The sequence below is a fragment of the Pan troglodytes genome, chromosome 7 (genome assembly GCF_028858775.2).
Source record: "Pan troglodytes isolate AG18354 chromosome 7, NHGRI_mPanTro3-v2.0_pri, whole genome shotgun sequence".
Lineage (NCBI taxonomy): Eukaryota > Metazoa > Chordata > Mammalia > Primates > Hominidae > Pan > Pan troglodytes.
The window spans coordinates 142,965,281-142,992,162 of record NC_072405.2 but is presented as its reverse complement, the minus strand read 5'-3'; the positions used below and the strand labels follow the sequence as shown (position 1 = coordinate 142,992,162).

The following is a 26,882-nucleotide window of genomic DNA, read 5'->3' as shown; positions in this document are numbered from 1 at the left end:
TTCCAAGGAAGCTTTGGCTTATAGAGTTTTGGATCCCCTAATCTCTGACTCAAACTAAGAATCAAGGATTAAAGTTCATTCCTTGGTGACCTCACATTGAAGACACCAAGTGTTATGAGGAATCATCTTAGCATGTTTGAAACTTGAAGTTGCATGCATGCTTTTGCAATAAACTTGACTTTTTGTGAGAATGTCAGGCTAAGTTTAGGGCCAGTAAAATATATTTATGTATGAATCATCATAGGAGAAAATGGGTGCATGTTCTTGAAGCTATGTGTGTATGAAATAGCCTCTTTGAATAAAAAAATTTAAACAGATGGTTGCTATATTTTATCTAGGCATTTCAATGTATTTTATAGAGGCAGAATTTCCTTCATGACACTTATCACAAGATATTTTCTTCCCTGCCACTCAGCAATATGTAAGGACAGAGATGTTGTTCTAATTCACCACTATATCCCAGCAGCTAGGTCAGTTTCTAATATATAGTCACATTCAATAAATGTTGAATGAATAAATGAATCAGAAGTAGAAAGAGTTGACTGCTGTAAAGTTTGGTCCTATAAAGATGTGAGGTTCATATACTGACTACATATCCTTTAAATCCATCTATACAAACCTCAGTGTCATTGAAGATGCCTCTGGCCTTTGTTTATCTCTGCACTGAAGATATTTCTCTTCAACCTTCAAGTATGAAGACAAATTGAAATGCCATTTGAAATGGTTTGCCTGTGTCCTCACCCAAATCTCATCTTGAATTGTAGCTCCCACAATTCCCACATGTTGTGAGAGGGATCTGGTGGGAGGGAATTGAATCATGGTGATGGGTCTTTCTCATGCTGTTCTCATGATAGTGAATAAGTCTCATGAGATCTGATGGTTTTACAAGGGATTTCTCTTTTCACTTGACTCTTATTCTCTCTTTACCTGCCACTATCCATGTAAGATGTGACTTTGCTCCTCCTTGCCTTCCACCATGATTGTGAAGCCTCCCCAGCCATGTGGAACTGTGAGTCCATTAAATCTCTTTTTCTTTATAAATTACCCAGTCTCAGGAAAGTCTTTATCAGCAGCATGAAAACAGACGAATACATCATCTCATCTCATCCAAAAATCCTTCTCCCATCCCACTATGGTAGTGCAATACCGTATCAATGTTACTATTTTTGTGATTATTAGGAACTAACTGTGCATTGAGCAGTCACTGAACACACACACACACACACACACACACACACACACACTCACACTGAACCCCTCTGCTTTTTCAGCAGATGATTTAGACTGTTCTTCTCTGACTGATGACTGGGAGTCAGGGAAGATGAATGCAGAGTCTGTGATCACCTCCTCTTCCAGCCACATCATATCTCAGCCTCCTGGAGGAAACTCCCACAGCTTGTCTCTTCAGTCCCAGTTGACAGCTTCTGAACGTTTCCAAGAGAATAGTTCGGATCATTCAGGTGAGTTCAGGTGTTTTAAATATTTGCCACACCCAAAGAATTCTTCCTTTCAGAGCCTGAGAATGCCTTGGAGATGACTAAAATGCACTTAGGAGCTGGTACCAACCTGTGCGAGGAAGGGAGGACATGGGGCCTCTGCCAAAGCCCAGGTGACCCTTTGCAGAGGAGATGACTGCCTTTGGGTGTCATGTTAGAGGCATCAAAAGCACTGGATCTGCAGTGTTTTACTTAAAAAATATTCAGAGACCGGGCACGGCAGGTCAGGCCTGTAATCCCAGCACTTTGGGAGGCCGAGGCGGGCGGATCACAAGGTCAGGAGATCGAGACCATCCTGGCTAACATGGTGAAACCCTGTCTCTACTAAAAATACAAAAAATTAGCTGGGCATGGTGGCGGGTGCCTATAGTCCCAGCTACTTGGGAGGCTGAGGCAGGAGAATGGCATGAACCCAGGAGGCAGAGGTTGCAGTGAGCTGAGATCGCCCCACTGCACTCCAGCCTGGGTGACAGAGTGAGACTCCATCTCAAAAAAAAAAAAAAAATTCGGAGAATATTTTGTAAAATGTTAGGCTTCAATAAAGCAAAGTGGAAGATACACAGATGTTTGCTATTTTAATTCTTAGCTGTGTATTGGACATACTACATAAGAAGGCACAGTAGCTCACACCTGTAATCTCAGTATTTTGGGAGGCTGAGGCGGGTGGAACACCTGAGGTCAGGAGTTTGAGGCCAGCCTGGCCAACATGGCAAAAGTCCATCTCTACTAAAAATAGAAAAATTAGCTGGGCATGGTGGCACATGCCTGTAATCCCAGCTACTCTGGAGGCTGAGACAGGGAGAGTCACTTGAACCTGGGAGGTGGAGGTTGCAGTGAGTCGAGATCACTCGAGATCATACCACTGCATTCCAGCCTGGGTGACAGAGTAAGACTCCAAAAAAAAAAAAAAAAAAAAAAAAAAAAAAGAAGAAGAAGAGGAAACAACAAAAAGAACATCCTTTAATGCTATGCTTCTGACAAGGAAAAGTCAAAAGATAATAAAGGCATTGGTATTTTCTGGCAGGAGCAAAGCTGTAATAAATTCAACAATCATGTCCCTTAGTCTCTGGTTTGCTAATGTCAGATTAAGCATGTTTGGACATGGTGCTGCACCAAGGTGAAAGAGCCCACTCTGTCATTGGCTTGCTGAGATTAAAAGCCCAGATCCCTACTTGTTAGCTATAACTCAGAAGCAGTTTACCAAACCCTCTCAAACTTAACATTTTTATCTCTACATGGAGATGATCATAATTCCTACCTTGTCATGACTGAAATAACTCATGTAAAGTACTTAGCATACTATGTCATGTCTATTGAATACTCAGTAAATGTGAAGTTATTGTTACATAACATTGAAGTTAATGGAAAAAATATTTTCTGTTTATTTGCTTTCAAAAAATCATAAATATTCACTTCACTGGCCATCACTCTTCTAGTCCTGAAGATCAATATGCTTTGTACATTTTATTCCTAGTGCAGCTACTAGATAAGTGTTCAAGGGTTTTTTTTGTTTTGGTTTGGTTTTTGTTTTTTTATAGTTCCCTTTCCAGGTGTTGAAATGACAGGTTATCAACACCTAAGAAGGCTCAATAGCCACCTCCTCCAGGGAGCCCACCCTTCTTGGTGCTCCCCTAGCTCCCAGGACTTCTCTTTCTCATGCCCATTATTTGCACTGTCACTGCATGTTTGCCTCTGTGAGCTCCTTAAAGATAAGCACTAGGTCATAGTCATCTGTGAATTCCAAAATGCCCACATAGGCACAGAGATGATGCTTCATTACTGGTGGACCAATTAATAAGTGTGCTACCTCCATTTTACACATAAGAATATTCAGATTCAGACAGGTAAAGTTAACCTTTGTACTCTTTGCCAAGAGTTTTGTAAGAACAAATATAAGCTCTTTGCTGGGTCTGGAATCTCTCTCCCACCTGCTATACCTGGGCGGCCCCCTACTCTTCCTCAAGTCTCAAATTAAATGAGACCACCTCTATGCACCTTCTCTACCCCCTTCTGGCTGGTGGAGGTAGCGCTTCACTTCGCCTTGATTCCCTAGCACTCTATATATCACTATAGAAACTGTTTATTTTCCTCTTTCTCACTAGGCTATGGAGTCCTGGGTGGACAAGGTCTCCATCTTCCATTAAGCCCTTCACATGTAGGTATTGCATGTGTGTTCTTTTCCAGGTGCTAAAGATATAGGCAGATACATCAGTTGTATCAGTCAAAGATTTTTGAGTTCCAATGGATGGAAACCCAACTCAAAGTGGATTAATCAATAGAATTTATTGGCTCATCTTAATGAAAATTCCAGGCTTACAGTGCAGGATCCTGGCATTCTCTGTCTTTTATTGTCTCTTCTCTTCTGTGTCTGTGTTACTCTTTAAAAGGTTGTACCAGACCAGCCTGGGTGACATAGTGAGACCTCGTCTCTACAAAAAATACAAAAATTAGTCAGTCATGGTGTCTCATGCCTGTAGTCCCAGCTACTCAGGAGGCTGAGGTGACAGGATCGTTTGAGCCCAGGAGTTGGAGACCAGCCTAGGCAACATGGTGAGACCCCATTTCTACAAAAAATTATCTGGGCATAGTGGTGCATGCCTGAATTTCCAGCTAGCTGGGAAGCTGAGGTGGGAGAATCACCTGAGCCTAAGAAGTCAAGGCTGCAGTGAGCCAAGATCATGCACTGCACTGCAGCCTGGGAAATAGAGTGAGACCCTGTTAAAAAAAAAAAAAAAAAGAAAAGAAAAGAAAAAAAGGCCCTCCATCCATGGTGGATCCTGGTGGCTCTGTGCCTACACCTTTCCAGTTTCCAGTTCTGCAGAAAGAGATTACATCTGTCTAGGCTAATGACAAGAGGCCAGTAATTGAGTTTTATTGGTTTTGGAAGGGCATGTTTCACATGAACAAAACTTTGTTGATAAGTATGTGTGTTGCAGAAAGTCAGGGACCCTGAATGGAGGGACTAGCTGGAGCTGCAGCAGAGGAACATAAGTTGTGAAGAGTTCATGGACATTTATCACTTCTCTAATAATGCTTTCATAATTTGTTATGCCTGTCTTTATTTTAATCTCTTAATCCTGTCATCTTCATAAGCTGAGGCTGTACGTCACCTCAGGAGCACTGTGATGATTGCGTTAACTGTACAAATTGATTGTAAAACATGTGTGTTTGAACAATATGAAATCAGTGCACCTTGAAAACCAACAGAATAACAGCGATTTTAGGAAACAAGGGAAGACAACCATAAAGTCTGACTGCCTGCAGGGTCGGACAAAAACAGCTATATATTTCTTCTTGCAGAGAGCCTATAAATGGATGTGCAAGTAGGAGAGACATCGCTAAATTCTTTTCCTAGCAAGGAATATTAATATTAAGACCCTAGGAAAAGAATTGCACTCCTGGAGGGAGGTCTATAAACGGCTGCTCTGGGAGTGTCTGTCCTATGCTGTTGAGATAAGGACTGAGATATGCCCTGGTCTCCTGCAGTACCCTCAGGCTTACTAGGATTGGGAAACCCCAGCCCTGGTAAATTTGAGGTCAGACCGGTTCTCTGCTCTCGAACTCTGTTTTCTGTTAAGATGTTTATCAAGACACTATGTGCACCGCTGAACATAGTCCCTTATCGGGAGTTTCTGATTTTGCCCTGTCCCTGTTTCCTCAGAAGCATGTGATCTTTGTTCTCCTTTTTGCCCTTTGAAGCATGTGATCTTTGTGACCTACTTGCTGTTCTTGCACCCCCTCCCCTTTTAAAATCCTCAATAAAACTTGCTGGTTTTACGGCTCAGGTGGGCATCATGGTCCTACCAGTATGTGATGTCACCCCCGGCGGCCCAGCTGTAAAATTCCTCTCTTTGTACTCTTTCTGTTTATTTCTCAGACTGGCTGACACTTAGGGAAAATAGGGAGAACCTACGTTGAAATGTTGGGGGTGGGTTCCCCTGATATATGTGAAATTCCAAAAAGCTTGAAAGGAATCAAATGCTAGGAGGAAAGTCAGAAAAAATCAGTCACTTCACCTAAACTGTGTACCAAGAGAGGGGGAGAGGTGATTCCTCAAGGAAAATATGAGCACTGTCCCCAGAGAACAGGAAATCAATGCTATTTTCTCAATGAGCTTGCAGTTTAGTGGGGGAATATTGAGAAATATTATAGAATTTTTAATTCAATGTGAAAAGAGAGTTAGCAGAGATATGAACAAGGTATAATGGGAGCACAGGGAGGGAGCAGCTAAGGGCCAAGGAGGAGCCAGTAGAATCAAGGTAGGCTTCCTAAAGGAGGTTACACCTGAGCTGAGCTGAAAAAGGTATTCAGCAAATGGCCACTTAAGGAAGGAATCCATGAATAATTCATCCCAAATCACACAACTCATATCTTTGTAGATCTCAAATCTAAACCCATTCATCCTTCAGTATCCAAGTCTAGTGATCTTTGCAGTTTTTCAAGCTAGATTTGTTTCTGAGGAAATGTTTTCCAAATTCCACATGAAATCAGGGGAGGCTAAGAATAGAAACACACTTTAGAAGGATGGTTGAGTATTCAGTTGAACCCACAATAACTGAATTCACAATGTACATGAACAACTGTACATTTGCAGTGACATAATTTACTACTGTGATATTTTGAATTGCCAATCTTCAGCATTCCACCCGCATTATGGGCTAAGTAGGTTTTGTTAGCTGACTCAATCCTCATTCATGGCATAAATAGCAAAAATAAATGCATTCATAACATAAAGTCATTCCAAGTTTTAAACAACTGTTGCAAAATTGAGCTTTTGAAGCATTTGGCAAAAATTAAGTTGAGGCCTGTTTATATTCTCCTTTAGGTTTTTTATGTGGTAATCCTCAAACCAGCTTTAATTTATTTAAGGTGATTAGAATAATACTGAGGTTCATGATTGAATTAACTCTTATGCTTATAAATGCTGGATAATTTGTAGTTTCTACTGTGGCTTGGCAGTACTGAAATATTGTACTGATTGCAAAGAGTTTTCAAAGACAAATATTTCATAATATATGTTCTCGTTTTTGGTCTTTAGAGACTTCCATTATGCAAAGTTGCAATTGTCTTTCCCTGCCCACTTCAGACAAAATGTTATGTTCTGTCTAGATGTGGTTTTTAAATCTTGGCTGTGACACCTCATAGCTATGTGACCTTGGACGAGTTCATCATTTCTCTTAGTCTTTTTCTTCTCTTTGCAGAACTAAGATAATGGCATCCACCTCACAGCGTTGTTGTGCTGTTTAAGTGAACTAACGTATACAAGCTCTTTGTGAATTATAAGGCACTTTACAGATTTTAGACATTATTATTATCACAATCACAGAATTAGATTTCTCACATTATCATAAACTCTACAAAGCCTTTCCCCAACATTAAATTAAAAGGCAAGCCCTAAACTGTGAAAATAGCATAGTCTTTTATTTTATAGTGATTGAAGAAAGTAATTATTTGCAGAAATTGTCTAATGACAGCCCTGTATAACAGTAGGTAATTTTATCTTGTTATTTATGACACATTGCTTGAACTGACATACGTTCCAAAACTTTTTTTTTTTTTTTTTGGTGGGTACAAGGGAAGTTTGAGATGATTTTTTCTTCCAAGATGATTGAATCAGCAATGATTTCTAATTTATTTATTTTTGTTCTTCCTATTAGAAACCAGGTTGTTGCAAGAGGTCTTCTTTCAGGCAATCCTGCTTGCTGTGTGCTTAATCATTTCTGCATGTGCAAGGTAATTCACGTTTTATTTTCATGCAGCGGTATTTCATAATTAGTGAAACTATAGCTGATTGATGATTTCCTTGCCTTATTCCACAAAACATTTTAGGTAGCTCTGGGTTGAGATTCGTTCATGTGTCTGTCCATGATAAGTTTCCCTTTATCTCTCATTGCCCACCTCTATCCTCTCACAAAGCATACAAAACCTAGAAAGTGGGCCAGGCACGGTGGCTCATGACTGTAATCCCAGGACTTTGGGAGGCCAAGGTGGAAGGATCACCTGAGGTCAGCAGTTCGAGACCAGCCTGACCAACATGGTGAAAATTAAAAGTATGAAATTAGCCAGGCGTGGTGGCTCATGCCTGTAATGCCAGCTACTCAGGAGGCTGAGGCAGGAGAATTGCTTGAACCCGGGAGGCAGAGGTTGCAGTGAGCTGAGATCCCGCCATTGCACTCCAGCCTTGGCAACAAGGGCAAAGCTCTGCCAAAAAAAAAAAAAGACAAAAAAAAAAGAAAAAGAAAACCACCTAGAAAGCATACAAAACCCAGTGTACATTGCTTAAAATTGTATTTTACAGTGGATTGCTTTTTCTCCAAAGAGAAGTGGCTCCTGTTAACAGATATACTCTAGGTATAGCTGGAGTTTAAAGCCACTTGAAGTTCCCACTGTGTGATTTAGGGTCCCTGCAGAGACTCCACCCTTCCCATTGTATTTGTATATCCCCACATAAATTGTCTCTTCATGCCTTCTTATAGGTATGTTTGTTCTCTACCCTCTGACCTGTATGTTCTTCCTCTGCCTTCTTTTCCTTTCCCTATTCAAGTCTCCAGGGCAGTGATCAGGTTCGTTGGTGCTAGGCCCACTCCTGTCTCAGGGCCTTTGCACTTGCTTTTCACTCTGCCTCTTAGAATCCTCCAGATAGCCTCATTACCTGTGACCTTACTTCTTTACAAAATCCGTTCAAATGTCACATCATCAGAGAGATCTTCCCTGAAAATCCTTTATAAATAGCATGCAACTCTTTGTCGCATGCACCTTGCTTTACTTTTCTTTTGAGCACTTATTACCCCCTGACCTGTGACATGATTAGCTGTTGAAGTTTTAATGGGATCTGCCTCTCCCTAGAAGAATGTGAGCTGCCTGACAGCAGACACATTGTGCGTCTCCCTCACTTCCGTATCCTCAGTGCCAGGGGTTCTTCAATATTTATTGAATCAATGAAACAAAGGTGAATACAACAGTCCGGGGGTCTTTATGGTTCTTGAACTCTGGCCAGCAAGGGCTGCCTGCTCTCGAGTCCCACATTTTGAGGGTCAAATACAGCAGCATCACTTGGAGGAGGTGCTTTTTTCAATACAAAGTCCTAGATCCCATCTCTTGAGATTCTAATTAAGATTTACTGAGAATTGGTAATTTAAAATAAGCTTCCCAGATAATTATGAGGTTTGCAAAACATTTTTAGATCACAATGGGACCACAAGAACAAAAGTGGAGTGTGTGTGTGTCGGAGGGAGTGCTTCTGTGGTTAAAAATAAATTTGCAAAATTCTGCATTCTATATCCCAAACTGGAAGACCATGATGTGCATTAGTATAATAATCAGTGAAATAATGTGGTGAAGGAACACGTCTAGCTTTATTTCACTTCGTGTTTTCCACACCTCCAAGTTGATCGCAGAGCCCTTTCTTTTCTTTCACAGGACTGTAAATGATATGTTTCTTAGGTTAATGTTTGTGGATACTCCTCCCTTAAGAGGCGGAGCTTAACTCTTAATCTTTAAGGGAGGGCTGCATTTAGAAACTTCTTCCAGGGAGTAGAGTAAGGAAGGGGGTAAGAAAGGTAACTCTTCAGTGGAGAAACAGGACAAACACTGCTGCAAGTGAACAAGTCAGCATCAACAGAGATAAGTTACACTGATTGCATGTCCCCTTGATACGATGTGGTGAGAATGGCACTTTACCTCTGTGGTCTTCCACATCCCAGTCTGCCAAAAGAAAAATAGCAGAAAAAAAAAAATTAAGAGACATTCAACACATTATCTGAGCGGGACTTTCCAAAACTGTCAAGGTCATCAAAACCAGGGAAAGTGACAAACTCTCAGAGCCCAGAGGAGCCTAGCAGACGCAATGACTAAACGTATGTGGTGACCTGGATGGGATCCTGGAATAGAAAAAGGAAAAATCCAAATGAAGTGTAGAGTTGAGATCATAGTAATGTACCAGTGTTGGTACATTACCATGTTCCTTCATTGTGACAAACATACCACAGTAATAATAATAGAGGAAGCTGACTGGAGACCACATGAGAACCCTCTGTCCTAATTTTCTGATTTCTCTGCATATCTAAAATTATTCTAATAATGTTTATTTGAATTAAAAATTGACTAAAACTGTATAGACGTGGGCAAGAGCATGGATGTTTCTCATAGTAAGTGATAGGTGACAGACAGGAAAGTTGATATGTTTGCACATACAGGTTGAGTATGCCTCATACAGAATGCTTGGAACCAGAAGTATTTTGGATTTTGGACTTTTTGTACATTTGGGAATATTTGCATATACATGATGAGACATCTTGAGGATGAGAATCAAATCTAAACAAAATTCCTTTATGTTTCATATACACACAGCCTAAAGGTAACTTTACACAATATTTTAGGGAATTTTCTGCACCTGTGGCATGAAGTCAGGTGTGGAAGTTTCCACTTGTGGCATCATGTAGACACTCAAAAAGTTTCAAACTTGGGGCATTTCAGATTTTGAATTTTTTATTTAGAGATGCTCAACCTGTGTATATAAAATTCAAGAAAAGGCAAGACAAATCAATTATTATAGATGTAAGAATAGTGATTAATTCCGAGGTATATACTGAAAACGACAACCAAGGAACCTTAAAGGGCGCGGGAAATATTCTATATCTTGATCTGGGTAGCAATTACAGGTGTTTATACAAAAAATCAAAATCAAGTTGTACACTTTATAGGCTTTGCTGTATTTATGTTAGAGCCCATTTTAGAATAACAGTTTTAAAATGCATATAAAGAGATTTCCAAAGGATATTCACCAGATTTTATTAATAACTCCTTCTGTATGGTGGGATTTTTCTGATGATATTTTCTTTTCTTTTTTGTATTTATTCGTAATCTCTTTCAAATGATTCACATTTTGAAAATAAAAACAATAAAAATACTATTCTTTTTTGAAATAAATCTACTCAGTGACATCATCACCCATCATATTGGCAAAAATTCAAATGCTTGGTCACACTTTTTTGACAAGGTTGTGAAGTAGCAGACATGCTCCATCATTGCTGTGAAATTTTTAACAATTTATTCTTAAAATCCCCAGGTAGGGGGGCTGGGCACGGTGGCTCACGCCTGTAGTCCCAGCACTTTGGGAGGTTGCGGCAGATGGATCACGAAGTCAGGAGATGGAGGCCATCCTGGCTAACACGGTGAAACCCCGTTTCTACTAAAAATATAAAAAATTAGCCAGGCGTGGTGGTGGGCACCTGTAGTCCCAGCTACTCGGGAGGCTGAGGCAGGAGAATGGTGTGAACCCGGGAGGTGGATCTTGCAGTGAGCCAAGATTGTGCCACTGCACTCCAGGCTGGGCAACAGAGCGAGACTCCGTCTCAAAAAAAAAAAAAAAAAAGAGAAAATCCCCAGGTAGGGAGATTCCATAATGTCGACCAAGTTTAAAGTTACATATCTCCTTTGACCTGGCCAGGCCTTTTCAAATAATTTATTGTGTGAAATGACATATGTAAAATGCTATTCATTGCATTTTAAAAAATGCTATTCATTGTATTTTTAAATAGATTTTAAAAATTATTTTTAAGTGCACCTTTAGTGGTTTTAGTATATTTACAAAATTGTGCAACCATCACCACTCTAATTCTATAACAATTTCATCACTGAAAAAAGAAACCCTCTACCCATTAGCAGTTACTCTCCTTTCCTTCCTCTTCCACCTCCTGAAAACCACTAATGTACTTTCTGTCTCTGTGAATTTGTCTATTCTGGACATTTCCTATAGAGTTATACAATATGTGGACTTCTGTGTCTGGTATGACTTATGTAGCATAATGTTTTCAGAGTTCATCCATGTTGTAGCATGTATCAGTACTTCATCCTTTTCTATGGAAGAAAAATATTCCATTGCATAGATATACTGCATTTTGTTTATCCATTCATCAGTTGATGGGCATTTGAGTTTTTCCCCATTTGACCATTATGAATAATGTTGCTATGAACACTGGTGCACAAGTTTTGTATGGACATACAGTTTCATTTTTCTTGGTTAAATATGTAGGAATGGAGTTTCTGGGCATATAGTAAGTCCATATTTAATATTTTTAGAAACTGCTGAAACATTTTCCAATAGGACTGCACCATCTTACACTCCCACCCCCACCGGCAATGTATGAGGAATCCAAATTTTCCTCATCCTCAACATTTGTTATTGTCTGTCTTTTTGACTAGAGCCATCCTGGTGGGTGTGGTGTGATATCTCACTGTGGTTTTGATTTGCATTTCCCTGATGGATAATGATGTTGACCATCTTTCCATGCACTTATTGGATGTTTGTTTGTGTATCTGTTTTACAGAAATGTCTATTCAAGTACTCTGACACTTTTTAAACCAGGCTGTTTGCTTCTTGTTGTTAAGTTAAAATAATTCTTTATATATTCTGCATATTAACCCCTTCTCAGATATGTGATTTGCAAATGTTTTTCCTATTCTGTGGTTTGCCTTTTCACTCTGTCGAATGCATTCTTTATGTGCAGAAGTTTTAAATTTTGATGTAGCCCAACTTCTCTGCTTTTTTTTCTTTTTTTGTGGTCTGTGCTTTTGGTGTCACATTCAATAAATCATTGCCAAATCCAATGTCATGAAGTTTCTCACCCATCTTTTGTTGTGTTTTATAGTTTTAGCTCTTATATTTAGGTTTTTAATTCACTTTGAGTTAACCTTTGTATATGGCATAAAGTAATGCTTCAACTTCATTCTTTTGCGTGTAGTGTAGTAAGTTTTGAAGTGGAAAAGCATGAGCCTTCCAACTTTGTTTTCCTTCCTCAAGATTGTTTTAGCTATTTTGGGTCCCTTGCACATCATTTTGGTAATAGCAAAAATAGAAACAACCCAAATGTCATAAATGGAGGACTGAATAAATAAATTCACACCACAGAACAATGTGCAGTTGTGAAGTGCCATAGAGATAGATGTAGTAATAAAGTTAGAGATGGGGTGGGAAAGACAGAGAGACAGAGAGAGAGAGGATAATTTATATCTTTCAAGTTATAAATTATTCATAACTGTAAAGTACAAGCATTGAATACCGTTGTCCCTCAATACCGAAGGGGGTTTGATTCTAGAGCTTCCCTCAGATACCAAAATCCTTGAATACTAAAGCCCCTTATATAAGATGATGTAGTATTTGCATATACCCTATGTATATCCTCCCATATAGTTTAAATCATCTCTAGATTACTTATGTAGATGGGTTATATTACTTATGAAATTTATTACAGGATAAAAAGAGGCATCACTGTTATTAAATGAAATGCTTGTTTTTGAAAGGGGGTGTTAGGTCTGACTGGTATGAGTAGCTTTTTTACAGACAAAATATGCTATGGAATATACAGTGTGGGTGATCTAGATCTCCATCTCTTCACTGCCATGACTCTGATTCAGAAATATATTGAGCCTTTACAAGCAAGGTGTGGAGTGGTGAGGGGCGTGTGAGCAAACAAATGTGGGGTCTGGTCACTGCTAGGTTGCGATAGCACCCGGGCCTAGCCACAACTTTGCTCCGAAATCAGAGCGGGCAACGGGAGCACGGAGAGGCCAGGGGCAGGAGCAGGCGCTTCCAAGCCTGCAGGGACAGGGGGGCTTCCAAGGCCCCCAAGAGTGCAGGGATGCCTGGGTTCAGAGCCATGGCTGAGCGGCGGCAGCTGCACCTGGGAGGGCGGGGCTCCCTCCAGTTCCGGGCTCCCTCCTGTTCTCGGCTCCCTCGGGCTCTGCGAAGCGCACAACCCTGGCCAGGCGTCCCCTGCTGCAGCTGGCGTCTTTGCAGCAGCCACTCCAGATGGGCTGCTGCTGCCATCGCTTATGGGACTTCAGTTTTTCCCACCATTTCTGTCTTCCCTTAATTTCTTGTTTTGTCAGAACAAATTATTTCTCTCACGGAATATTTTGCTTGTATATGATTAATACAGAAAACTATTCACCTCCTCTAAGAAAATATACTAACCCACAGCAATAACAAATGTGCTATTCTACAATTAGCTCATTCCTTTTTGTTGCTGAATCATATTCCATTGTATGGATGTACCACAGTTTGTTTATACATTCACCTATTGAAGGGTGTCTTGGTTGCTTCCAGTTTTTGACCATTTTGAATAAAGCTTCTACAAAGAATCATATGCAGATTTTTGTACAGACACAGAATTCACCTCAGTTGAATTAATACCAAGGGGTGCGACTGTTGGGTTATATGGTAAGTCTAAGTTTAAATTTGTAAGCAAGTGAGGCTGTTGGGTTATATGGTAAGTCTATGTTTAACTTTGTAAGCAAGGGCCAAACTATCTTCCAACTGTTTGCACACTTTTCATTCTTTTTTTTTTTTTTTTTTTTTTTTTTTTTTTGAGACGGAGTCTTGCTCTGTCGCCCAGGCTGGAGTGCAGTGGCGTGACCTCGGCTCACTGCAAGCTCCGCCTCCCGGGTTCACGCCATTCTCCTGCCTCAGCCTTCCAAGTAGCTGGGACTACAGGCGCCCGCCACCACGCCCGGCTATTTTTTTTTTTTTTTGGCATTTTTAGTGGAGACAGGGTTTCACCGTGTTAGCCAGGACGGTCTCGATCTCCTGACCTCGTGATCCACCCGCCTCGGCCTCCCAAAGTGCTGGGATTACAGGCATGAGCACCGTGCCCTGCTGCACTCTTTTCATTCTTAACTGCAATGAATGAGAGTTTCTGTTGCTCTGCATCCTCCCAGCATTTTGTATTGCCAGTTGTTTGGGTTTTAGCCATTCTACTAGGTATGCAGTGATATCTTGCTGTTTTAATTTGCATTACTCTAATGAGGAATGATGTTGAACATCTGTTTTTATACTTATTGACATTTGTATATATTCTTTGGTGAAGTGTCTGTTCAGATCTTTTGCTCATTTTTTCAAGTGGGTTGCTTATTTTCTTATTATTGAATTTTGAGAGTTCTTTATATATTATGGATAGAAGTCCTTGATTAGATACATAATTTGCAAATATTTTCTCACAGACTGCACCTTGTCTTTTCATTCTCTTAGCAGTGTCTTTCACAGTGCAAAAGTTTTACATTTTGATAAAGTCCAATTATTCCTTTCTCTTCTTTCATGGATTGTGCATTTGGTATTGCATTTTAAAACTCATTGCCAAATGCAAGGTCATATTGATATTCCCCCATGTTTTCTTCTAGAAGTTTTACACTTTTACAATCTACATTTTTGGTCTATGACCCATTTTGAGTTAAATTTTGTGTAAGGTATGTTATACATGTGGAGGTTCATTTTTTTGCATGTAAATATCCAATTGTTTCAACACCATTGGTTGAAAAGACGGTATGTTCTCCTTTGAATGCTTCTGCGCCTCAATTAAAATCAGTTTACTCTATCTGCATAAGTCTACTTCTGGGCTGTCTACTCTCTTTCATTGATCTGTATGTCTGTCCATTTTCCAATACCACTGTCTTTATTACTGTAGTTTCATAGTAAACCTTGAAATCATAATTCTATAGTAAGTCTAAAAAAATCACACAGGTTGGAAATGCACAATTAGTATGCTAAATCAGAGCAATCTTGTTGTTTCAGATGGTTTATGGGAGAAATATTAGCCAGTGTCTTCACATGCTCATTGATGATAACTGTAGCTTGTAAGTAACTGTTTCCCAGATTACTGCGATGATGCCTGTATTTCATTCCAATTTTGGTCACTTTAAAATGATTTTAAAATATTTTCTCTGTTTCACTCAAGATGTGAAATCACTGTTTCTCAGCCTTGCCAGCTATTTCAAAACCACTGCCTGTGCTCGGTAAGTGTTGCCTGTGTCATCATTATTGTCTGGACCAAGGTGATCATAATTTGATATCTGAGAATGGTTTCTGCTGCATAGTAGATGGCAATGACAGGAAACATCCTGATCATTCGTCCTGAAGACTACTTTCTGTTACTGCTAAAATTTAATAGTATTATCATCCTGCCTCCTAAATTTTTACATCAAAATAATTGTTAAGCACAGGACTTAGAAAATAATTTGAAAGGCGATGTCATTTAAAATAATTTTTAAAGTGATTTTGTAGATTCATAGCACTACACTTTATAAATACCTCATCTTAAGAAACCTTTGTGTTAGACGTTCCCAAATAGCTGGCAAACTGCCCATGAAATGATCTCAGTTACAAACTGTGATTTCTGTGCCTTCTCTTATTCATTTAATGATCCCCTTGTGTGTTAACTGCCATGGTTCAGCATATTTCAAAGGGTTACTGGGGTCTGGTTGGGATGCCCATAGAATTTCAAACAGTCTGGATAGCACCATCCTATTGCAAGATGAACTGTGTTAATTACCTTCACTTCAATATGGCTGCCAGAGGCAAACTCACATGGCTTGGAGACTGAGGTCTGTAATTCACCATGGCACTCTTACAAAATCTGCGCTAATTCTGAAATCACAATGGGGTTTAGTGAAAATTTATTTTGGTTAGGATTCTAGCCAATATTGATTTACTGACATTTTGAGTGATGCTTCCCATAATTTCTGGGTATTTCTGGTTTCTGGGGGTGCACATATAGCTAAGTTTTATTCAACCTGATATTTAGAAAATCGAATCTCTGGGTAGCTCAAGAAATCCTTATAATTTAGCCCTTGAAATTAATGACAAGGCTTGGTGTGGTGGCTCACACCTGTAATCTCAGCACTTTGGGAAGCTGAGGCAGGAGACTTCCTTGAGTCCAGGAGTTCTAGACCAGCTTGAGCAACATAGTGAGACCTACGAAAAATAGACAAAATTAGCTGGGTGTGGTGATGCGCACCTGTAGTTGCAGCTACTGGGGAGACTAAGATGGAGGAATTGCTTGAGCCTGGGAGGTGGAGGCTGCAGTGAGCCGTGATTGTGCCCATGCCACTGCACTTCAGCCTGGGCTACAGAGAGAGAATTTGTCTTAAAAGCAAAAAGAAAAAGAAAAAAGAAAAAGGAGTTAATGACATTTGTTTAACACAATTATTGATTTCTAAAGTGGCACCACCTAAGTTACCAAATCTTTATTAAGAATTTACGATATGTTCTATACGGTATGGGGTACCAAGTTTAGCTCAGTTGCTGTTAATGAAGTGTCTACCATGTGTTAGACACAGTCACTAGGTACCAGGGTGTGAATGCCCCAGCATGTGGCTGGCTTTGAGATTTTATCATCTCATTAGAGTAAAGGACTTGTAAGGGGCAAGGTGAAGTTGCCTTTTAATATGGTAAGTGCAAATATCAGGTTAGTACAGGAGCCAGGGGGAGCACAAGGAGGTCAGTTTCCCAGACTAAGAGGAGTGGGGAGTATGTTCAGGGAGGGCCTCCTGGAAGAGCCAATATCCGATCTGCAGGGATTATATCACCTGCTGTTTTCTCAGAACTTCCCATTGTTCTGAGCTCATTGTTTGTTCTCTCCCAAAAGAAATTACATCAGGACAATATTTCTATCCTGAACAAACACTTTTATCTTCTGACTCATTTATGGAAGGAGATCCTTTCTTTGATTATTTGTGTACATACTTTGACTTGTTCTTCTCTTGTTCCCAACTCCATTTTTTCCTGTTTCCTGCCCACCAGCCTCATATACACACACATTTGCATTTAAGACCTGTGAAAACAAGGACTATTGACTTCATTTTTGTATCTACAACCAAAGCCTTGAAAATAGTATGTACTCTGTACATATTCATTAAATTTAATGTATTTACTGCATCATTTCTTGAAGTACTTCCTTGAAAGCCAAGAGCTCTGCGTGTATATTAAAGATTTTGCAACCCTCTCCTTCTTATATAAACATACCGAGAAACTAATAAACCAAAGATATGGTTATTAATATCGAGAATCAAGAATGACTCATAAGTCTCCTCTAACAATCAATGATGAGAATCTAAGGAACTGAATTCAGTTCAACAAATATTAATGCAGCACCCTCCCCCCAACACACACTCCCATCCTGCACTGTGCAAGTTAGATTAGGTTAGGTGCCTCTTTAGCACCTCACACGTCTCACATCATATCCCTTTTCATAACATAATGAAATTCTTAGTCAACTGCTTTCCTGATTAAATTTAAAGCCTGTGAAGATAGGGACTATCTGTCTTGTCCATCATTGGCCTGAGTGTCCCTTGCAAATGAAGGTCAGCACAGGTATCTCATGTTAGTAATGATGTGTTAGCATCAGCGGTACACGTTTTGCACACTTATGATTTCATAGTAACAAAATGGGTCACATCTGTTCTCTCTTAAATGAAGGAATGTATGTTCATATACTTAATGAATGAGTGAATAAACTTTAGGGAATAAAAATATGGGGAAAATCCACCTGTTACCCTACAGGCTGTTCTACGGGGCAGGAGAGAGCAATTTTCTGGAAAGTGTATTCTTTTGAGCCATTTTCTTTACCAAGTTTTTAATCTTCTTGAGGATCATGATTACCTTTCACTTAAAGTGCAATTAAAATACAGATATAATACAGAAAAGTGCCATAAGGGCAGGTGGGAAGGGGAAACCATAGGAAATATTAGTTAACTAAGTACCATGCTGGGCTGAGGGGTCAAAACCTCTATAGTCTTTCAGACAAAAAGGAGAGCACTAAGAACTGCTGGGATAAAAGCAAAAACGAAAAGTACCCTTAGTTGAGGCTGCACTCTTCCTAGTTGTGATAATTCAGGCCCGTTGTGGGTACGGGTGTGGGTGTGTGCATATATATGCGCAAATGGGTATGCAGTGATTAGATACTGCATTTCCTGTGCATGGGGATGAATTATGCATTTCTTTTCTTATTTCTCCAATCTAGGTTTGTCAAAATTTGACAACCATTTAGGAATGCCTTCGATGAATGTCCTCCATCTGAATATCCAGAAATTGTCCAACTTGCAGTCTACTTGGAATCAAGTGTTTTTTTGGAAGGGAGTAAGCGAGTAATGGAGAAAAAGCCATTTTAGTTTGACTATGTGATTTTAAAATGATCTCAGTTTTTCCATCAAAATTATAATATGCTCATGAAAATAATATTAATTTGCCTTCCCTTTGCAAACACCAGCAGTTGAAAGGAAAAGGACGGGGAATGTGATGGAAAAGAGACCGCCTGGAATAAATGTCCCCCTATGATTCTCTAAGGCAGTGGTTCTCGAACTTGAATTTTCATTAGGAAATTCTGTGAGGAGCTTGTAACCAGATTTCTGGGTCTGCCACATGCACCTATCTCTTGCTGAATTGCTTTAATAGAGTAATGAGAGCAAGTTTGTCTAACTAATACCAACCTGACAACTTGAATAACAATAAATGCAATTTGTACATAAAATATAATGCTGCAAAAGTTTGTCATTCACCTCAGTGGAGTGACTTGATATTAGATGGTAACCGTAGATGATGGTTGATATGAAAATGGACAGGAAAGAAGCATTTTCTGAAAGTTATATTCTTTTGAACCACGTTCTAAACCAAGTTTTTAATCTTCTTGGGGCTCGTAATAACCTTTCACTTTAATGTCACTTAAAGATATAACAGAGAAAAATGCCTTGAAGGCAAAATATAGGCAAAACACCAGTGCGCTTTGAAATGCATGAAAATGGTGCGGTTGTACCCTTGAGCCTTGACTCAAGGGCTGTAGAAGATGTTCCCTTTCCACCCCCAACACCTGGTGCATGTTCACAAAGCAAATATGGCCTGCAATTCAAATTTGTTCTATGTGATATTCTCTGAGTAAAAACTCCTACATGCAGAAAATTGTCTTTGCTCGAAATGGTAATGCCAAAATATAACTTTGTATATAATTTGCATTTAGTACATTTTTGGTTAAAAAATAAACTAATAAATAAGTGAAGTCATCAGCAAATTTATATTTGTGTGTGTGTATATATATATATGTATATATATATATTTTTGAGAAATCATGGCGGAACATCATTCATTGAAGACTGTATTATTTCCCTATTGCTGCCTTAACAAATTACCCTGAACCAAGTGGCTTACAGCAACACAAAGTTATTGTTTTACAGTTCTGGAGCTCAGAAGTCTAAAATAAAGGTCAGCAGAGTTATTTTCCCTCTGGCGGCTTTAGGGAAAAATCTATTTCCTTGCCTTTTTTAGCTTCCAGTGGCTGTCTGTATTCCTTGGCTTGTGGCCCCCTCCTCCACCTCCAAAGCACACCACTCTGATTTCTTACTTCCATCATTACATCGCCTTCTCCTCTTCTGCAGTAAAATCTCCCTCTACCTCCCTCTTTAAAGGACACTTGAGACTACATTTAGGATCCACTCTGATAATCCAAGATAAAATCTTTGACTTAATGACACCTGCAAGGCCCCTATTTTCATATAAGGTAACATTGATGGGTTCCTATGATTAGAACCTGGCTATTTTGGGGGACCATTAGTAAGCTTACCACAGTTGTATTTGAAATAGCCTTGTGTAATAATTTAGTAGGTCTGGGATATGTCCCATGCCTTTGCCATTTTTACAAGTAGGTTAAGTGATCACAAAGTGATCCACAATCCACGTGCATGAATGCTTTGAAGTGGGATTTAAAATGAATTTAATGGAGAACTAAATGCATATGGAGCCTTTCATTTAATACACTATTAGGAGAGCTTCCATTGAGAATTTCTACATTTCCTTTGTCTATGTGTAACACACATTTTTCTACAGAGTCATTTGATTTAAATGATAATGTTTTTCAAAGTAAGATTCTGAAATAGTACTAACTGTTTACGTGCATATAATGCTTCATTGTTGACAAGGACATTTTCTCCCCGGCTGTATGAGCTTACTATGGCTACAGTAACAAGTTACCACAGATTTGGTGGCTTAAAACAATGCAAATTTATTATCTTACAGTTTTGGGGGTCAGTCCAAAATGAGCCTTACAAGGGTAAAACCTAGAGACTGCTTGCATTCCCTGGCCCCTGGCCCCCTCCTCCATCTTCAAACCACTTCACTCTAGCCTCTGCTTCTGTGGTCACATCTCCTTTTCTGACTTTAGACATCTTGCCTCCTTCTTAAAATAATTTTTGTAATTACATGGGGCCCACCCAGATAATCCAGAATAATCTTTCCATTTTAAAATCCTTAACTTCATCCCATTTACAAAGTCCTTTTGCCACATAAGGTAATCTAGTCATAGGTTCCAGAGTTCTGGAATGCAGACATCTTCCAGGACCCAATGGCTAAGGCTTTCCCCAGTGAAAGCTTCAGATGAGAGGCCGGTGCAGGACAACACCTTCTTTACAACCTTGCAGAGGATGCAGTTAAAGACCTCTGCAGAAACTGAGATTAATGTGTGTTCTAAGCTGCTAAGCTTGTGCTAATGTCATTACATGGCGATAGATAATGAACACAACATCCACTGATTCTCCTCCAAGTGTATAAAGTGTGTTGCTGTGCAAAATGACTTTAGGACATGTCCCCTAGCAGTGGGCTCCAGCCAGATGGTTGCTCTTGAGCCCCACTACTTGGAGTGGAGAGTATAACCTTAATATCCTGCAGATCCATCTGTGACAGAGGTGCACAGGACCTGACTAGTGATGTGTGTGCTGCCAGGAAGACTTGTACATCACTGGATGTCAGCTCTCTGCCAATGGCCAGCCTCAATCCTCTTCAGGTCCTATTTGTTATTGTAGTCTAGCAGCGGGCAACATTGTTATAAAGAACCACGTCTGCTGTACACAAAAGATTCTCAGTGATCTGGAATGCACTCCTTGGGAATTTGTAACTTTGCTGAATTTAATAGTCATCATCATAATATGATTTTATGTATATATTTGATTTTATAGTTTCATTTATTAATACATTCAGTAAATATATATTTAGTCCAACCATGTGCCAAGAGCCAGTCTAGCCCCTGGGAGTATGACGGTGAAGAATACAGACGAGGTTCCTGTACTTATTAAATGTCATGTTTATGTAGGCACCATTCATTCTGTGAAATAGGCAGAACAGCTGTTTTTAAAAACTTGTATTGTTCAAATACGAGAAAAACAGAAAATAGTGTAAAAATTATTATAAGGCAAATGCCTTGTTTTAGTCTGTTTTGTGTTGCTGTACCAGAATATCACAGACTGTGTACTTTATTTTTAAAAAGAAACATATTTCTCACAGTTCTGGCAGCTGTGAAACCCAGTATCAAGGTGCTGGCATCTGGCAAGAGCCTTCTTGCTGCATCATCTCATGGCTGAAGGTGAGAAGATGAGAGAAGGCCAAAGGGAGGAAAGGGGCCAAACTCATCTGTCTATCAGGAACCCTCTCCCAAGATAACTAATCTATTCTCACAATAATAACATTAATTCATTAATGAGGGCTGAGCCCTCATGACCTAATCCCCTCTTTAAGGTCCCATGTCTCAACACTGTTGCACTGGGGATTAAGTTTCCAACATATGAAATTTTCAGGTCACATTCAAACCATAGCATGCCCTTTTAAGAACCGAAGAATAAAAAGAGACGAAATCTTGCTAGCTGTATCAGGAGCCCTCCAGCTGCCCCTTCCAACATCCTCACCTTCAGAATAACCACTATGGCTGAGTTTATGATAATCACCTCTGTATCTTGCTTTATAGTTTTTATTACCAATTACGTTTCTAAATACTATAGTATAGCTCTGCCTGGTTTTATTTGTTTGTTTAATATGCCTATTGGGTCTCTTTTAATGCATAAGTTCTTCCTCCCTGACCTTTGAAATTTGTTTCTTTGAAAACTGCATCATTTGTCTTGTAGACTTTACTCCATTGGAATTTTGCTGATTGCATGTCTATAGTAAAGTTTAACGTCTTCCTTAGTCTTCTGTATTTCTTGCCAACTGAAAGTTGATTACAGAGGCTTAATCGTTTTTTGTTTTGAATTTTGTGGGGAACAATTACTTCCTAGGTGGTGTCATATTCTTTGTCAAGAGTGACATTATGTCATTTTGTGTTGTCAGCAGCCATTTCTGATCAGTGGTTAGATATCTAATTAATTAGAGATTGAAAAGGATGATATTCCAGTTTGATCACATCTTCTTTATTTATTTATTGGGAATATATCTGTGCAAGGAAACATCTACCATCTGATTGCCCAGTGGTTCAGATTTTATAGGAAAGGAGAGATGAACGCTTGGGTCTTTTCCTGTATTTGCTAATTTTCAAAACAAAAAGTTTATTTCTTAATATCTTTTAAAGGTGGCCAGGATGCTATGTATAATCAGCATTTATATATATGAAGGAACTATGTTTAATATATAAAATTTCCCAAAAGGCACACCCTCCAACTTCCAAACTCTATATACTTTGTACCTCATCAAGATGCTAAAAAGATTGAGAAAGTAAAGTATGGGAGATATATAGATAATAACTCAACTTTAAAATTTTAACCACCATTTATTTTTTGAGAGCCTACTACCTGTAAGAACTGAGTCAGGTACAGATGTTTTAAAATATGGTGCCTGCCCTCAACAAACTTGCTCTCTAATAGGGGAAACAAGGCATTGCATGAAACAAGAAGGGTAAGACCACGGGGCCAATACTGATGGAAGATGCTAAAGGACTATAGAGGATTTCCACTCACCCACTGTCATAGCTCAGACTGCTATAAGAAAATACTGTAGACTCAGTGTCTTACCCAACAAACATGTATTTTTTTCAGAATTCTAAAGGCTGCAAAGCTCAAGATTGAGGTGCCAGCTGATTTGGTGTCTGGTGAGGGCTCACTTCCTGGTTTGCAGATGGCTGTCTTCTTGTTTCAGCTTCACATGTTGGAAAGAAAGATCCAGTGTCTCCTCCTCTTTTTATAAGAGAACAAACCCCATTCATGGAGGACCCATTATCATAACCAGATCATTTTCCAAAGTCCCCACCTCCAAATACCATAACATTGGGGATTAGAGCTTCAACATATGAATCTTATAGGGACAAAAACATTCAGTACATAATACTCAGTTACCAAAAATGTATGCCTAATAAATTTTAGAGATTCAATACTTCTGAATTGAACATCATTGTTTTGACTTACAGGTCTTTTAACGCCTTTTACTAGAGATATTATTTTGCTGCTCTAGAAAGTATAAATGGTTTGTAGTTGTTCTAGCTCATTCATCCATGAGTTCAATCAATCCAATCAATCATTATTATAATTGATCACCTGATAATTACCTGGCACTTCCTAGGAACCAAGGATTTTTTAAGTGAAGGAAATACAATTCTACTCTCAAGGAGCAGATGTCATAGCAGACTGGGAACCAGCTAAGCATGTAATTACAAGTGTCAAATATACTCTAGAGCCAAAAAATGCATTTCTTTGAAAACATTTACAAGGTCAGATTCTCTGGTAATTTAGATGAATTCTCCCTTTGGGTTAATGGGAATTATGGTATTGTCTTCTCTTTTTGAGAGCAGAGAGGGATGAGACATGAAAGGAGAACCAAAGTATCAGAAACAGGTAGTGAGGAGAAGAAAATAAAAGAAATGATTACAGTGGCAATAAGTTAACAGTAATAGGAAATATGATCACTGGGGAACTTTTATTCTGTGCCTGATCCTGCCCCTGACAAGTTCACGTTGCATGTTCTATTAAATCTCATAACGACCACTTTAGCTAGGCAGGTGTGATGGTTAATTTTATGTGTCAACTTGGATATATCATGATGAAAAGTCACTTGGTCAAAAACTGGTCTAGATGTTCCTGTGAAGGTATTTTGTGGATGTGATTAATGTTTGCAATCAGTTGACATTAAATAAAGCAGATTATCCTCCATAATGTGGGTGGGCCTCATTCAACACGTTGAAAGCCTTAAGAGCAAAAATGGATGTTTACTAAAGAAGAAGGAAGTCTGCCTCCAAATTGCAATATAAACATTCTGCCTGAGTTTCCAGCCTGTAGAGTCAAGACAGTAACATTATCTCTCACCTGAATTTCCAGACTGCCATCTTGCCGTATGGATTCTGGACTTGTCAGCTCACTACAACTGTGTAAGCCAATTCCTTAAAATCTCTCTCTCTCTTTCCATATATATATAGTGTACATATACTGTATTAGTTAAGGTTCTCCAGAGAAACGGAACCAATAGGATGTGTAATATAGATATACATGTATTACATATAATATACAAAAAATGTATATTTATAATTCATCACATAACCAATGGGACATATATGTGATTATGTATATGTGACATATGTAATATATATGTTTATAATATATCATATATCCTATTGTTTCTGTATCTCTGGACAACCCTGTCTAATATGGCAGATATGATTATTGCCATTTTATACATTTAATAACGTTAGACAGGTTGAATAACTTTCCTAAGGGTTTCCGAAGATGATAAGTAAGTGGGAGATCTAGATTTCAAAGCCAAGCCTACCTGACCCACAGCCCTTACTTCCCCTACTACTGATTGCCGCTGAGAAGGTCACATGAGAGGGGCATGGTGCCTTGGTGATCAAAGGCTGTGTGAGTCATTCTCACCAGAAATGCTAACTCAGGAGAAAGTTTTCCATGAGGTGAAACATTAAATGAAAAGAGTCATCTTTCAAAGACAATGATGACCTTCACCTTTTTTCTTGTATCTCAGGGTTCTCAAATCTAGTTTCTTGGAGAATTGGCATGAATGAGATGCAATATAAATAGAGGAATTATCTAACATTGTCCGGTCTGCTTTAGAGCCTCTGTTCATAGAGGCTGATGTAGCTACAGAGCTCATAAAAAGAATTGCTGTTTTGTTTTGGCGCATCTACTATATGCCAGGTGATTTATCTTCTTTGTCTGTAATCAACGCCACCATCCTGCTGAGGACTACCTTTGGTTTGGTCAGCTTCCACAGTATGTAAACCCACATCATCTCTGATGGGATCAGCCAGCCGTCCTTCATCTTGTAACCATGCTGTATGGCCTCCAAGCTTGCCTGGCGTATTCTGTCTTAATTTTCTCTGACTGGGAAGTGTCCCTTCGTTTATAGGATTGGTCATATGACCCACTTATGCAAGGTGGTGGAGAAAGCAGGGAAGTACACGATCCGTGTACTTTGACAAGCTTTAGCAGCTCTGCCACCCACTCTCATTTAAAAGTGAGGAAGGCAAACTTCAAGGAGGATGTATTGCTCACCCTGAGTCATACACCGCAGGTCTCTAAGGCGCCTGTGCCACTCACCTCCACCCCCTCCCCAACACCCTCACTGCAATGCTCCTCCAAGCAGGTATCTACGGTAGTTACTTCAAAACAACTCAGATGCAAAATGATCTGCTTGTGCTGCAGGAGAGGCCAACCACCACCCCCAAAAGGAATCCCACTATTGCAAACACAATGCAGCAGACACAGACACCTGCCAACTTGGCATACTTTGCATCAATGCCACATTTGCCTACCAGGCTTTGATGAAGATCTGATCATGTATTTCAAAAAAAAATCTACCCTACTGTGCAGGCTGTATCCCCTCCATCTGTCCCATGCAGGGTAAAATCTGCTACAGCTGCAAGCTACACCTGCTAGAGAGCCAGACAGGGTAACTTGGGAGTGGAGGGCAATTTAGCAGGTAGACGCTAAAAGCTGGAAACTATTTTGCAAAAATTTTCTTATCCTTTTGTAGCCTTAAAGGAAACTTTTTAAAAAAAGAAAATAAGATGCAAAGGGTAAAACAAAGGCTGGTGAATCAGGACTTGTACTTTCAATGCAAAATGAAATTTTGCATTTGCATTGTAGAGAGAGAAGGTAGTCCCTCCTCCAGCCCAGGCCAAATTGAAACAACATACCTTTGTGTGGGTGAAGCTCATCTTCAGGCTGCAAGGGATCTGCTGTGGGGGAGACAGCTGAAATTCACTGCCAGTAGTTCCATTTTATTCTCATTTTCTTTTCTCTTTTTCAGTAAAAGAAAAGGTCAAAAAACACATTCTAGAGCCTTCCGCCTTCCTAATCTTCCTTGTTTCCTCTCTTGCTCTGTCCTTCGAAGAGTAGCATCGGAGTATAGCATGATACTTCAGCTCTGGAGTCAGAGGAGACCTGGGACTAGACTGTGACCCAGCTACTTAACTGCTTTCACTTTGGACAAGCGATTTCACGTTTCTAAGCTTTAATTTCCCAGTCTTTAAAATGAGACAAAAATATTACCTAATTCATCTAACTTTTATGAGATTAAACAAGTTCATGCAGGCAAAATGCTTAACACTTAAAACAGTGCTAGATCATAAGCTTTTCTGAAGTGGGAGCTGCAATTATTATTATTATCATTATTATTGTATAATAATAGTAGTGGTGACAGTAGTAGTAGTATTTATGACCTCTGGGACAATGGAAATTTTTCAGTTATTAGGTGAGATGATAGAAAGGAGAGACTAACTGTGGGCTGAGGCTTAGCTACGGCCGTGTTAATCTAGCTGAATAAATACTTCTTCCAATATTTAACACAAGTTAGAATGGTATAAA

General features: G+C 39.4%; 1 protein-coding gene across 6 annotated transcripts in view; it reads left to right on the top strand.

Moving 5' to 3' along the window:
- The window catches only part of TMEM71 (transmembrane protein 71), a 70,436-nt gene extending 47,112 nt beyond the window's left edge, over positions 1 to 23,324 (top strand). For 2 of the 6 annotated variants that reach the window (XM_016959882.3, XM_009455933.4), the window contains exons 6-10: positions 1,272 to 1,460; positions 7,154 to 7,229; positions 15,064 to 15,125; positions 15,227 to 15,284; positions 18,290 to 19,330. In XM_016959882.3, the coding sequence (XP_016815371.1) occupies positions 1,272 to 1,460; positions 7,154 to 7,229; positions 15,064 to 15,125; positions 15,227 to 15,284; positions 18,290 to 18,305 (401 nt within the window). In that variant the 3' untranslated portion in view covers positions 18,306 to 19,330. Of the gene's footprint in view, positions 1 to 1,271; positions 1,461 to 7,153; positions 7,230 to 15,063; positions 15,126 to 15,226; positions 15,285 to 18,289; positions 19,331 to 23,108 lie in introns of those variants that run through there. The other 4 variants (XM_054657031.2, XM_009455934.4, XM_054657032.2 and 1 more) reach the window with 3 other exon arrangements.
- The last annotated feature ends 3,558 nt before the right edge of the window (positions 23,325 to 26,882 follow it).